Source organism: Python bivittatus, unplaced genomic scaffold, assembly GCF_059951505.1.
Source record: "Python bivittatus isolate LINGU-HERP-01145 unplaced genomic scaffold, Pbiv_v1 ctg000020_np1212, whole genome shotgun sequence".
Taxonomy (NCBI): Eukaryota; Metazoa; Chordata; class Lepidosauria; order Squamata; family Pythonidae; genus Python; species Python bivittatus.
Window position 1 is genome coordinate 42919444 of NW_028277030.1, and position 15026 is coordinate 42934469.

At 37.7% G+C, this 15026-nt stretch overlaps 1 protein-coding gene and 1 long non-coding RNA gene across 4 annotated transcripts in view; one reads left to right on the top strand and one right to left on the bottom strand.

The window, feature by feature from the left end:
- The window catches only part of RIMS1 (regulating synaptic membrane exocytosis 1), a 256269-nt gene that overhangs the window by 123135 nt on the left and 118108 nt on the right, over positions 1-15026 (top strand). For both annotated transcript variants that reach the window (XM_088137738.1, XM_088137735.1), the window contains exons 4-5: positions 1733-2607; positions 13541-13608. In XM_088137738.1, the coding sequence (XP_087993864.1) occupies positions 1733-2607; positions 13541-13608 (943 nt within the window). The remainder of the gene's footprint in view (positions 1-1732; positions 2608-13540; positions 13609-15026) is intronic.
- Positions 2445-14773, bottom strand: LOC112540775 (uncharacterized). Of its 2 annotated transcripts, XR_015795637.1 has the most exons (5): positions 14637-14773; positions 8513-8736; positions 5962-6693; positions 4922-5080; positions 2445-2563 (listed from the first exon to the last, which is right to left on the bottom strand). It is a non-coding gene; the product is annotated as an uncharacterized LOC112540775 (long non-coding RNA). The 2 variants fall into 2 exon arrangements; XR_003084835.2 differs by lacking the exons at positions 2445-2563; positions 4922-5080 and having other exon boundaries at positions 5118-6693.

Consider the following 15026-nt stretch of genomic DNA (forward strand, 5'->3'; position numbering starts at 1 on the left):
TTTAGCAAAGATGAAAAATGCACAATTAATGTACATCAAAACCCTTAAAAACCATAAAATAAAACCAGCTATTGTCCTGTCCATAGGCTAAAAGCAATAAAACCTGACTTTTTAAAATGACTTCTACTAGTGCTTGAGGGAACACAGTAAAAGTTCCTTCTGAAAACATGGTTCAAAAACATATAGTTTTTAAAAGTTAATAGCAGCTTTTAAAATTTGCCCTAGGAATACATTCAGAATAATAGATCATAAAGCATTAGTGTAACATAATTATATAGGAACAATCTTAGCAAACACACTGTCATATTTTGAACCAGCTACATTTTCCAGGTATTTTTTAAACATGTTCCAGTATAAGGCATTGCAATAATCCATGTGAGAATTACCAATATGTGAATAACTTTAACTAGGGTACAAGGTCCTGGATAGCATATTAGCCTAATTAAAAGATTTTTGAGATTAATTTTAAAAACAATATCACATACTTCATATGTACATGTTTTTTTTTAGCAATTCTACCTTCTATAAAAGTGTAATTAAGGCTATTAGAAAATTAATTGTCCTGAAGTGAACTGAATATAATTTGACAATATGCATCTATGCAGGCATATGTCATGGGAGTCATCATTAAAAAAAAGCATCCAACATTGTATTCTGCATCAGCAGGAGGCAGATATAACTATGGCTTACTTGAAGTGATAACAAGTCTTGCTCCTTCCTTCCTTCCAAATATTGCTGGGCCAAAAAACTTGGCCCACTGATGACCAAAGCTTCATTAAGGACAGTAGTAGGCAAAACCTTGGCTGAATATTCTGCCTGTTCATATTGATTTTTTGGAACCCATCCACTGCCTGGAAGTTGGTCAGCTGGCCAGGAACTTGATGTTCTTTCCAGCAGGGAAGGGGAGAGTTCTTGGAAGATCCAATGGTTACTTGGTGGGATTAGGATAAAGTGGGAGTTTTTATCTGAGTTGTAATTACACTGTCACACTGAAATAACACTGAAGTTATTCTTCTAACTGACATTAGATGTTTTCTTACTTCAAGAAATACATCAAAATAGCATCAAGTAGCTGCAGACTAGCGTTAATTTTCAGACAGGCATTAAGATAATTCTATCCAAATAATTTAAAATTTTATTTATGCAGAATGCAATGTGATGTGTGCAGTTTTGGATGCTCCAAATTTCGCCTATGCAGGACCACAGCTCCAAGGACTGTTTCAGTATTCTTCCAGGTGCAATTCACAGTGGTGGCCATTACCTTTAAAGCCCTCCAATGGACAGGTTTCTTGCAGGATCATCTATCTCTGAGGACTTCTGCCCACTCCACCAGATGCAACAGGATGGGCATGCTCCACGTCCCCCCTATCAAACAGTGCCATCTTGCAGGACCAAGGAAATGTGTCTTCTTGTTGTAGCACCTGCCCTATGGAACACCCTCCCCCTGAGATTCAGATGGTTCTGACCCTCTTGGCCTTCCAGAAAGCTGTTAAAATCTGGCTTTTTTCCAAAGCATTAGGGTCAAGATGTTAGGGAAGCCCAATATACATGTGTTTGATTTTATGGAATTGTCATTTTTTTCTAGCATAGGATTATTTTCATTGGTTGATGGGGGGCTTTATATTGGATGAATTGCTCACTGCCCAGAATGATATATTTAAGATGGAGAGCTATACTGTATATTTTCTAAATAAATAAATAAATTTCTCTTCCTACCTCCTCATTATATCAGGAAGAAGATAGCCACAGGTATTGAACAAAATGGAAAAGGAGGTGCAAAAGGTGAGCGCAAACGTGTGCCAAAGTCTTCACTACAGCAGAGTGAAGGACAAACAGATGAGAAGGGAAGTAAAGAAAGGCGTGATGGTAGAAGATTAGAGAAAGGGAGGTCTCAAGACTACTCTGACTTCCCTCCCCATTTCGAGGAAGGCAAGACAGTTAATGAAGAAAAACAAAGGAAAGAAGATGAATATACCCGATACAGGAGTGATCCAAACCTTGCAAGGTATCCTGTGAAACCCCATCCTGAGGAGCAGCAGATGCGTATGCATGCAAGAGTTTCAAAAGTGCGGCATGAAAGAAGACACAGTGATGTTGCCTTGCCTCATACTGAAGTTGAGGAACCTGAGGTGCCTGAGAATAAACTTGGAAAGCATTCACAGTTGCAAGGAACTCAGGATATAAAATCTCATGTGGATGCCCAGCGGACATATTCAGTAGAAAGAACAGGTGATGTCAGAATTTCTGTTTCTAAACAATTAATTTCTCATAGCCCACCAACACCCCGTCATAGCATGGTTCTTACGGAACATTTAGAATCCAAAAATCATGATTCCTTTAAAACACAGACTCGCCTGGATCCTAGCTCTGCTATTCTCAGTCGAAAAGCAAAGCGAGAGAAAATGGAAACCATGCTCAGAAATGATTCCCTTAGTTCTGATCAGTCAGAATCAGTGCGGCCATCTCCTCCAAAGCCTCATAGATCAAAGCGTGGTGGGAAGAAAAGGCAGATGTCTGTCAGCAGCTCTGAGGAAGAAGGAGCATCAACGCCAGAATATACCAGCTGTGATGATGTAGAAATAGAAAGTGAAAGTGTCAGTGAAAAAGGTAAGCCTGCTTTTTTTAAAAAGGGGGGAAAAAGTACAGTATGTGCATCAAATGTGTACATGTGCCCTTATCTTCTCCATACACCAATTGTTATAGGGTTATTATACTAGTGTTATTATGTTAGTATGGCAAAGGTGTTGAAGGGGTATCTTTTGTTTAATCTGAACTATTGCAAGCTTTAATGGATTGGGTTAAATCTTGGTAAGAGCGTTATAATTATTAAGATCCTATTTATGTGGGTTTCCTTGTTAATGATGGCCAGTGAAAATAAGCAGTAAAGGCTGCGTGCCTATGCCCGTGTCCCTTGGAGTAAGGCCCAATGAGTTAAATGAAAGATATTTCTCAATAGACATACATAAACTTGTACTACTGATATGGCTGTTACATTAAGCCTATACCCCTTTATTTTGTAATCCAGAAAACATGGGGGGGGGCAGGGAGAAAGATAACCAGCTTGGTCTAGTGGTTAAAGCATCAGGCTAGAAGCCAGGAGACTGTGAGTTCTAGTCTGGAATTAGGCATGAAAGCCAGTTGGGTGACTTTGGGCCAGTCACTCCCTCTAAGCTTAACTCACCTCACAGGGTTGTTGTTGTGGGGAAAACAGGAGGAGGAAGGAGTATTAGGTATGTTCACCGTCTTGAGTTATTTATAAAAATAATAAAGACAGGAATTTTTTTTTAAAAAAAATCAGGAAAATCTTCTTTGGTTTTTTTCCTTCCTTTTCCTTCCTTCCCTTACCTCTTTCCTTCCCTATCTTCTCAGTACTTTATATGTATGGATGACATGCTCTTTTCTTCTTCTTTTCCCCAAAACTATTGCACTATTGCCATGAGATTTATCTCTGAAGAATTGTAGTTCATACTATGATGAGATTTGTACTTATTGCACACGTAAAGTTTGTATAAGAAAGTCTTATGGGATATCAAGGAAAGTGAAATACAATGGTCTTTTCTAGATTTCTAAGTGGCAAGCATGTTTTTTCATTTCAGTATATGGTTACAGCAACCTGACTAGGGATTTTCCACCAGGCTCTCTTTACCACCAGTTGCAACAGAACACTTAATTACTACACCACACTGGCTCTCCTTTCACTGATTAATATCAGGATAAGAACCCTCCCCCCACCCCCACTGATTTACAGTTCTTTGCAATCTTAGACACCAACTTTTTGATGTTTATGCTTCAATTGCATGAACAAAGAAGGAAAAACCTAACCATGGCTTATTCTGCATAAAGAATAGCAGATAGGTTTTCCACATTAAACTTAGAAGGTTACGGAGATTCCTTGCAGTGTGCAGTCAATCTCAAGACTATATAGTAGTCTTCCATGTTGAGGAAGACTGCTACAAAGTATAACGTATCTGGTTGGGACAGGCAAAATGAGAAAATCAAGTTTAGGTCTTTATCTAAGTCAAAGAACAAGATGATGCTGTCCTGTTCTACATAAAAAGCACACTAATTTATTGTTGCTCCAAAAGAAAGATGACCCAGAGTTTAAGGCAGTATCCAAAGGAAGATTAAACAGGAAGGATTAGAAAGGAAGAAAACTCACTTTTCTATGTTATCATATTCTCTATGATAAATCTAAGATTTTCCTTCCTTTTAATGGTAAATTATTTTGGGAGTGGGGGAATCTCTTTCAGGTAAGTAAGTATGAGACACAGAATGGAGCTCTCTCTTCTAACACTTTCTCATACTGTTGCTTTCCAACAATCACCCTTTCAGATGATTGGCTCATAGTAAGATTGGCCATGACAGCCCACCATGAGAAGCAAATGTGAAATTTCATATTTCTAACTAAAGACTTAATTCAGTCATTCATGCTATCCTACTTTTTTGTTAATAATTGCTTAATTATTTTAATGGCCCTTACGGTAAAGGCCCTTTTACAATGTGTGTATTTATAAAACTAATAAACAAGATGAGATCAAGTTCTAAGAAAATTTGTCCTGCCCTGACTCAGTTCCAGAGTCTGTACTAGCAGCAACTCCCAGGGCCTTTAGGAAATAAAGGAAGCTAAAATTGGTAACTCTCTTAAATATACATACATGCACTTGTGTGTATAATGAAGAGTTGTTGCAGGTTTTAGATGCCTTTTCTTAGAAGAGAAAAGAAGCCTTAGAAGCCTGGGCCTCCATCCATACTTAGCTGGTTTTCCATAGTTAGAAAGGGAGAAACACTAACATTCTGATCCAGCTATGAGATTGCAGCATTTATTGTTTGGAAAAGCCAACCTGAGCCTTTACACAACTGGTAAACTGACAAAAGTAGCATTTTAAAAAGTAAATTAGAAAGTGTCAAACGTTCCCAATACCTGAAGTGATTGATTCAGGCAAAAAAGGTGATGGTCTCCTTCAGGTCTAGTTTGCAGATAACATTCAATCATGGTTTGGCAATACACCCACAAATCTCTGCAATGATAAGCAAAGCCTTGAACTTAGGGGTCCCATTCCTTTCCATTATTCTTCCATGGCTGCAAGATGAATAAACCATGATTAATTTCCCAGGGTTCCTATCAAGCCATTTGTGGTTTAACATAAACTGATCAATTGCTAAAAGATCACCTTCAAACCTGATATTAGTCTGCTTTGTTTGACAAGAAAGAATTTAATGTATCATCCAATCTTTCCATTTTCTACACAGGAAGATATCAAGTAAAAAAGCTGAAACTGTTTTTAGGAGTTGCAAGGTATTTTATGGGAATACTAGGTCACCTAAACCCTGTAATTTTTTTTTTTTTACATACATTCTGGCTCAGTGCAGGAATCAAAATGAAAGATTCCCCAACAAATGTGTACGAAAACTTCCAGCAAAAGGAAGCTCACCACCTAAGAAATTAGTTCCATGGTCGAACTGCACATGAAATTGTGATTTTTTTCCTCCATCATTCCACCATGTCTTTTGTTTACTTTTTATTTCACGTTCTGCACTCTGGGATGATAGAGAACAGGCCTCACTCTATGTCATACCCCATCAGGTACTTGGAGAGTTATATTTTATCTCCACTAAATCATCATTCTCAAGCTATATTTACCCAGTTACCTTAGTCTTTTCTTATAAGATTTAGCTACTAGGTCAACCTTATTCCCCTTTGCGCCTCCTTCAGTTTGTCTGAATTCTTCTGAAGGCGTGGTGCCCAGAACTGGACATAGTGTTTGAGGTGGGATCTGGCCAGTGCACCTGAATAAATGCATGCCATATGAAACGTACATCATTTATTGAGCTGAGGTTAAAAGCAAAGCAAGTTGTTCAGAATATACATACTTGATGATTACATGCCATTAAGTCGCTGTCAACTCTTAGCAACCACACAGATACATTTTCTACATAAGGGCATGATGATCTGTCCCTTACCTGGTCCTTCAGATCTTCCAATGATGCACTCATTACTACTGTAATTGAGTATCCACCTTGCTGGTGGTCATCCTCTTCTATTTCCGTCCACCTTTCCCAGCATTACAGCTTTCTCTAGAGTGACAGGTCTTCACATAAGGTGTCCAAATGCATACTAACAACCACCCAAAGAATATTTAACTAAATGAAATCCATACATTTTTGCAATGACAATTTTATCATTTCCAACAGCAGTTTTGAATACTGACTCACCATATATACAATATCTTTACATTCACTAGTATGAATTTGCAAAATTCACTGTATGCAAGTCATGAAGAGAAAACTCTCAAAATACATATGATTACAGACAGTATATAGAGAGCAATAATTGGTCTGACACTGGATGCTGCAATGTATATTTTTATCAAAGAATAAATGATCAAAGAACACCATGTATCTAATTGTGTCTGTTAGCTGATGCAAAATAATAGGTTACTTCCTTGCCTTCCACCATCACTCCCTGTTACACATACCTCAAATCTACTTGGGTGTTGGGAAAGGAAGAGTAAGGGCCTACATCTGTCCAAGTAACATCCAATTTAACCTAACATGTTAAGCAAAGCAATGCATTATCAGTATGTTTATAATACATTATCAGTAGACAGCATGAGTTGACAGGAATCAACAGGTAAGACTGGGTGCTTCCGGACAATGAGCTCTCTCAAGGCTTTTCCATCCTTTTGTCCTTAACTGAATATTTAAAGAAAGAAAACAAGAGAGAAGAAGCAGTGAGAAAACAGATTACAAATGGAAAATGATAACATTTAGATTCTTGCAAAATTCTCTGAATGGAGCAGGATGATTGCATAATAAGCGCCTTGCCTAGAAGTACCTTCTTGAATTTCTGGAATAATACAAAAGCTTTTTCTCACTAAACTTTCAGCTGACAATGAAGCCAGTTCCCTAAACCCTAATGAGCAATAATGGCTAACAACATTTTTAGGGTAATTCAAATAAACAAGATATAATCTGGAACATAAAGCCCATGCCAAACATATTTTAAGAGTTAAGTTAATCATTTACTTTCAAATTCTCTTGCTTAAAATTCCTCCTCTGAGGATTGTTAAGAAAATAGAAAACATGATGAAATAAAATCAATGAGCAAGATTCACTTTGCAGCCTATTTGGCAATATTTCATTACACCTAGATTTTAACATATTGGTTAAAAATAAGCTGGAAGTACTGGTTGTGACATAGCAGTCAGTCACAACCAATGTTTCCAACCCCTATTTCCCTTTGTAGCTAAAACTTACTACAAGGCAAGAGTAAGATGAAGTGATCACGGGAGCCAGAACTTCAAATCTTGAAGCCAGTAGACTTCAAGAGTAGCTTTCTGGCACTCATTTGCAACTACTTTGGGAGTCATCCCAAAACTTAATCTGTTGATGAAACTTTCTTTTTTCTTTTTTTCTTTTTGCAGTGAAAACACGATGTGCCTTTTATTAATGAGAATAACGTCCTTGACGGGTTGAAAATTCAGTGGGTACATACAGAACATGCGCATATAGTCTGGATTTCTTTAATCTATGCCAACATGAGCCTAATCATAGCTTGGCCTAGAAAATGTTGATAAGGATTAGGTTTGTTCCTCATGGCAATATTAGAAAAGTATTAAATATTATATCAAATCTGCCTTTTGCTTTCCATAGAGGCAAATGAGGTCAAAAGAAGAAAAGCACTGCTGTGTAATGAAAGTTGACCTAGTGCAGTCAGTTCACCCCTCTCCCCTCCCTTCCGTCTTTATGATTGTCCAGTAAAACAGCTCAGTAAAGCAAACAAATTAAATGCTCTTTTTCTCCAACCCCTAGATCCTCTGATCCACTTCTCAGCATTCTCCTTTAATCTGACACCTTAAAGATGTGTTGGATCTGAAGATGAAATATAGCACATCTGGGGGGCCCTAGGTCAGTCAGGCAAGGCAACAAGGGCTGCCAGTGAAGGCTTCCTGAATCTTGTAGTCATGTCCATCTTTTACAGACTTAGCTTTTTGGATCTGACAGTCTGAAAGAGAATTTCACAGAGCAAGCAGGTCTTCCTAATGCAATTCAGAAAGCACAGTGTTAACTGAATTAACGACTGTCAGCTTTATTCATCACTTTGCCTGTGTAAATTTCAGTCAAACTGAACTTAATAGAAAAAATGGTTTCAGTGGTGGTAAGGTGGGTGTTGATCTTTTGCATCACACTCCCTGTGTCAGACCCCAGCATATAAAACATTTTCCAGTTTCTGCAGTGAGGCAAACATTGCTTCATGAGATCCTTAATTGGAGCCTCTGAAAATCATTAAAGATACTCCATAGGCAGAGAGCCTCTTTAGCATTGCACGGAGTGCGTATAGATTATTGCAGTCATCAGTGCTGTCTCTACACTGCAGAGATTTGTATTTATGGCAGGTGCTCTTCTGGCCCTAATGGATGTTAGCCTTGTAGAATGTTTGACATTGCAGGATCGTTTGGCTCAGGCTCAGGAGACAAGAACTACAGGAAACAAGGACTCCTTATAGACTCACTTTGCACTGATTTGGTTTGGGGTGTTTCCCCCCACCCTTGCGATTATGGTTTTGCTACAGTCTGAGGCTAGCATTCAGCAACCTGGTCAAAGCTGGTTCTGCTTGTTAAGGCACCGTGAGCCGACGCTGCTATGTTCGCTGGTTTCCTTCAGGTTCTTCTCCATTCCTTGCATTCAGGGACAGGTAATCATGTGGTCCTCTGGACCGAAAGGTTGTGGGGATATCTGTAAAATATTATTGTCAATAACTTTGAGTTTTGAAAAGGGCTGATCTTGTAATGAAGTACAAGCACTGTTGTTGTTGTTTTTTTTGGTATTAGAAGCACCAAGCCATTTTGTTCTTGAGTGTCCCTTTCATTCAGAGGATTTATTCTGGGTTTCTTTTATGTCTATATTTTAAAAGAAATATTGTTTGACTTTTTAATGTATTTTTTCACCATAAATATGGTGTGCATGTGTGTATGTATAGAATTATAAAAATAACCTGCCTGTAAATGTAATTCTAGTGTTGCTTATATAGATACGTGATATTGCATGTTAATGAAATTAGAGATTTCAGAGGTTTTGATGGTCAGGGAACATATAATAATTCAGATATTATTTTTAACATATCTGTTTTGGCAGAGTTCATGTGCCCTGCATCTCCTGAATCGTGTTGTGGTTAGTAAATTTCATAGCTTTCATTCAAATTCCGGTGTACAGCCTGCATATTCTAATGCAGTACGTTTTTGCAAAATCTTTTGAATGAAGTATGTTCAATTGATCATATTTCTATTTTCTATATGCTTTGCAGAGATTTAATCTTTTTGTTAGTTGACCCCATATGTAACAGCTGAAAGTCATGAAGCCAAGGATGGATAGCATATCCTAGTCAAGCCCACTTTGGTTAGCACAGTAATAATATTGCCATATGAAGAATTATGTGGAAAATAAAGAAAAGGATGGGGATTGAGACATTAATCATATAATAGTGGCCAGTTATTTAAACATTATGTTTAAAGTATTAATTATGTGCATCTTATTCAGACAAAGAAAGTGAGTCCCTAAAGGACAGAAGTTCAGGTGCCTTGGAACAGATTTGAACCCTTCAGAAGATTACCTGTGTCGGGCAGAGTGATAATCACAAACACTCCTGTTTGTGCAGAGCGCAGCAAAAACTCTAGGAAAATATTAACCATAAAAGCAAACACAATGCAATGTCCATTTCTTGCTTCCCAAAGAAATCCAGTCAGAAAATATATACTAACTGGTGTTTATTGATAAAAATGCAAAATTCCATAAAATGCAAATATCATACAAAATATAAAGAAAAACACATCTTCTCATTTAATGTAGCATCCAAGACTTATTAGCAACACAAGCTTAACAAAATCTCTAGCTACAAACTCTTAGAGAAGAGGTACACTACTTGGTAATTTGTTACAACTACGTAGCCCATAAAACCTACATAGTGGCTAACACTAAAACAACTAACAACTACTCAGAGAAGCTGAACATTTTCCTCCCCTTGTATTATAGCTCTATGCCACCCCCACTGGGTACCTAGCATACACACGCCAATAGGTGGCAGAAAATAGCACAATACACAACACACAATAACAGGTGTTTTTCACATGATCTCTGTAGTCAAAATATTATTTGTTATTGTTGTAAAGATAACGGGATGAATCCTTTCCCATGAGAAAGAAAATCCTGACAACCTGTAAATTTCATTTAGTTCCACTGTGAAGGTAGAAGGTCATTTGTGATTTTTTTTTCCTGTTTAAATCAAAACTTAAAAGTATATAGCACACACTTCCCTGGCAGGTAGGGGACCTTCATATCAGACCAAGACAAGGAGAATGTCTTCGTCTGAGGTCTGAACCTACTATTTTATAAAATGTCAGTGGCAAGATGAATTGAGAACCCTATGATAGAAGTTTAAAGTGGATTGAGCAGATAAAGAAAATATCTTATTCACTCACATTTGTCTGAAGGCATTATCTGTTCTGGTGTTATGCACTGTTCCTTTGCAGTTTGATTCATTTTGTTGTTGCTGTTTCCTACAAACTGAATCTGGTTTTGTCAATGGATACTATCCTGGTGATGCTCATGGTCCCTTGATGCAACTGCTAGGAAGCATTGCTCGGGAAACCAAAACAGTACGCTGGTAGGGTCCCCCAATTCTTATTAATTAATACTAGTTAGCTAGTTAGAAAACAACACTGCTGTGCCCTAAGAGCTGCCCACACTTGCTGCATGTTGACTCTTGATCTCACATATTAAAAAAGGAAAAGATACTAGGTAAGGATTCTGCAAAGTCAGCAACACCTTTCCATCTAAAATTTTCAAGGATCTTAAGACTGATTTGTGCAAAATCATTGCATGCTTTTAATTGATGTGAATGGAAGAAGATAGGCACAACAGTTATTTGGAAAATGGAAAGCTAGCTTGCCAGAGTCAGTGGGTTTTCTTCTTGCCATCTCCCTCAGGTTCCAGTTTTCTATGTGGAGGTTGTATCCTCTGTGTGTGTGTTGTTTTAATCTCATGTAGCTCACTACGATTTGCAGGAGGATGCTAAGTGTAAGTTTATTCCTGATCAGCATGTTGTGTTGAAATGGCCTTTCTCTTTCCCCAAATTACAATGAATCACTGCTGTGAACGGAATCCAACCCTGGAAATAACCTGAAGGATCAGGACTATTAAATAGTTATCATTCTTGCTACTTATTTCATGGCTACCCACAGCAATAACATGGATACAGCATATGCTTTTATTATTTTAAACAAGACATAACCTGCTTTTAAATGTATTCAAATTCTCAAAAAAGCAGAGAATATACAAATAATAATAGTATATAATAATTGTGAGAAATAACAGTAATAATATATAGTAATAGTTTATTCTTCGGCACTCCTTGTCAGATAATAGCCTATCTAATTAAAAAAATGTTTCTAGGTGGGTATCAAGCTTTGGAATGTGGAAGGAATCAGTTATTAAAGAACTCTGTTGGCTATAAACAGTGAATGATACTGCTGCAGTAGACCAGGCACATATACAATCAAGCATCATGTGTCCAGTAGCAATCAATCAGAAGCCTTTATGAAGTACAGCCACATAAGCTCTAGATACATGATCAGAAACTCTATAATAGATGTGGTTGCAGATTATATGTATGTGTAAATATTTTGTTTGCAGGTAGTCCTCACTTAATGACTTTCATTGGGACTGGAATTTCTGTCGCTAAGCGAAGCGATTGTTAGGCGAAACATCACATGACCGCACCACTTAGCAATGGCAGTTCTGGTAGTCCCAGCTGCAGTCATTAGGCCAGGACCGCACCTTCATTAGGTGAGAACCTCATGCTTCTCCTGCCCTGTTGCACTCGCCTCCGTTTCAACTCCCCTCACTGCCATCTCTGCCCTTTTGGCTGCCCTGCACTTTGTCACCGCCTACCCTTGCGGCCCCCCACCGCCCCCAGCTGACCTTCGCTGTCTTTTTCCTCCCACTGCTGATGAGGCATGCTGGCCAAAGCAGCTGCTGGGCCTTTGCGAGGCCTCCCCAAGGCCTCCCCAAAGCCTTACATGGCCTCCCCAAAGCCTTGTGAGGCCTCCCTGAAGCCTCACGAGGCCTCGTGAGGCTTTCCCAAAGACTGCACAGAGGCTGTGCAAGAACCTTGCGATGGGCCAGCAGCTGCCTCAGCCAGGGACACCTCAGTAGCGGTGGGAGGAAGAAGACAGCAAAGGCCAGTGGGGGTGGTGGGGAATGGCAGGGGTAGGCAGTGGAATTTTTCTTTTTTCTTTTGTACTTTTTATCTATCTATCTATAATATATTTATTTGTGTGTGTGTGTACACACATACTTTTATATTTTTATATATTTTTATACAATGTAGATTGTATTAATTTTATCTGTACAATATAATCTTCAATAAAATTATTCTAAAAAAAACCCAAAAAGAAACAACAGCAACAGCAAACAAAGAATAAAACCTCCAAGGTATAATTAGAATGAAGCAGCTTACGGTCATAAAACTCTTACAACCAAAAGAACAGTGCTTTTATACTTATTTCAATGGGAGCCGCCCCCAGGTAAATGTTTATACAATTGCAGTCTGTTTTTCTTAAAAACAAAGGAATTCCAGGATTTAGCAGAATCTTCTGTATCGCATTTCTGTTCTTATTATGGGAGTCGGTTGGTTATAATAGTTCATTTGTTTGTTTTTACTGTTTAATATACTGGCAGGTCCATAATTCTCTAGTTTTCATCATAATTCATTCATTTTTTTCTTTCTGCTTTTTACAAATAAGTATCATTTGATCTAATTCATTTTTTCAATATCTATTCCATGAATTCAGTACATGTCACATACAGTTATGTTAGTGTTTTTCATTACTTAGTAATACATATTAAATGCTAATTACTTATCATTGTCATTTCTGTTATTAGCTGTTCTTCTATTATCACTAGGAATTTGAAAGTAGCCATATGAAAAATTACTGAGGATGAGAAACCTATTATGTTTTCTTTTCATAATAATTACCCAAACCCTAACCCAGATTCCAGCTGCAGATTTATACCTACAGTTTTAGAAATAAATGTCCTTGAAGTCAGTAAGAAGTACTTTTGAATAGATAATTACAGGATTTGCTGTGAATTAATTTAGTTTAAATTCTGTTTAAATCAGTGGGATAATTAATCATGTCTTAATTTTCTACGAGTTTGAAATAAATTATGTAGAACTAACTTTACTCTGCATTCAGCTAGATATATTTACAAAAGCATACATGTAGTGGGCCTTATAGGATATTAGTGCATTCATTAGTGCTCCAGATTTTCATAAATTGGGCTGTGAAATTGAAATAGCTGATATTCATACTATGCATTTTACATTACATTGCTCTGTATGTAAAAGGACCACTATACTTAATGCTTTTCTTGCAGACAAATATTTTACATTACACTTTTGGATACAGATATAACTCATTCATTCATATAACTTTCTTAATACGAGAGAATACATATTTCCTTCTGTTCATAACTCTTCCAGGTGATTTGGATTATTACTGGTTGGATCCTGCCACATGGCACAGTAGAGATACATCCCCTATTAGCTCGGTAAGAAATATATATAATTGTTTTGTTGGTTTAAATTAAAGAATAATATTATTCCATAGCCATTATAATGTTGTTGATAGTTTTTGGTATGCCAATGTAACCCATATAAGAAATGTTTATCAGCATTGGATCTTAAGGTGTTTTCCATCCATGGAGTAATGTATTCTGTTTGCAGAAGTCTTCCGTTACAAGGGAAGGTCATAATAGTGGAAGTGAAGGAGATAGTTTTCACTGATTCCAGCTCCTCTTGAAGAATCCCCCAAACCTCCAGAATGAGAAATGTGAACAGAAGTTTGCTAACAGGATGCTGCTACTGATTGCAGCAAATGCAGGATCCAACCCATTCCTATAGAGTAAACATATGTACAAAAGCAGAATAAAGTATATTGAGGTGAACATTGTAAAGATGTGTCCCATATATGTCTCACCAAGCCAAATTCAGGTCTAAATTATGTACATTCCTATTTTGTGTTGGACAATCCCATTTTTGCATAACAGATACATATTTCAATATGGTTGATCGAGCCTTGCTTGTCCACAATCCCACTGTCCACTTTTGTAAGTTTCACCTCCATCTGGGCCTGCTGTCGTGTGCCCAGGACCATCCAGGTGATACAGCAGATTTGACCTGTAACTGGTGTTTATTGCCACTACCTTCTTTCTGCTCCTCCGACAGGGATTTAGGAACAAACCCAAAAGAGAGAAAATGTCTTCGCCTTTCATTTAACTGGCAAAATGTGAGGGAGGTTTAAGCTCAGTAACTGGTAACTGGCAGAGGTCTAGGTTTTCTGAGCAATGTGGTGAGATTATAACCCACAAAACACAAACTGGCACCCAAAGGATCTCTGTAAGGTCGTATTTCCTTTTTTAGAAAACAAACAGCACTAAGAGAACACAGGCTTAGAGGAAAAAGGGCTGTGGGTAGGCTCATCCAAAGATTGAGCCTCAGAGAAAATAACTATGAAAGGAATCAGACAAGGCTTTGAGCTCCTGCAAATTAAATAAAACAATCCACTCTGATTACTTACGGCACCAACCAGTCTGAGTACAGTTGATTTTTTTCCCTGAATCCCAGAAGATTTATACACCACAATGCTGAAATAAGTTTAGATCCCTTCCTTCCTGAGCCATGGGGAAATTCAATGAACAAAAGCATCAAGTAAATTCCTTCTCTGCTATTTAACTTGGAGGAGGGTGGAATGGTGTTGTCTCTCATAAATGTCCTTACTAGAGGTGAAAGGAATCAGGTTTCATTCAGCTGTTCGTGTGTCTGTGCTCTGCTGTAATGGGGATCTCTGGAATTTGTCTCCTTAGAGATGCCTTTCATAAGCTGAAATATACTTATTAGATTGCAGGTTGTTAAATATGTGTTACATTTTTCTGTATTAAACATAATGCAAGATAAATATTTCTTTTAA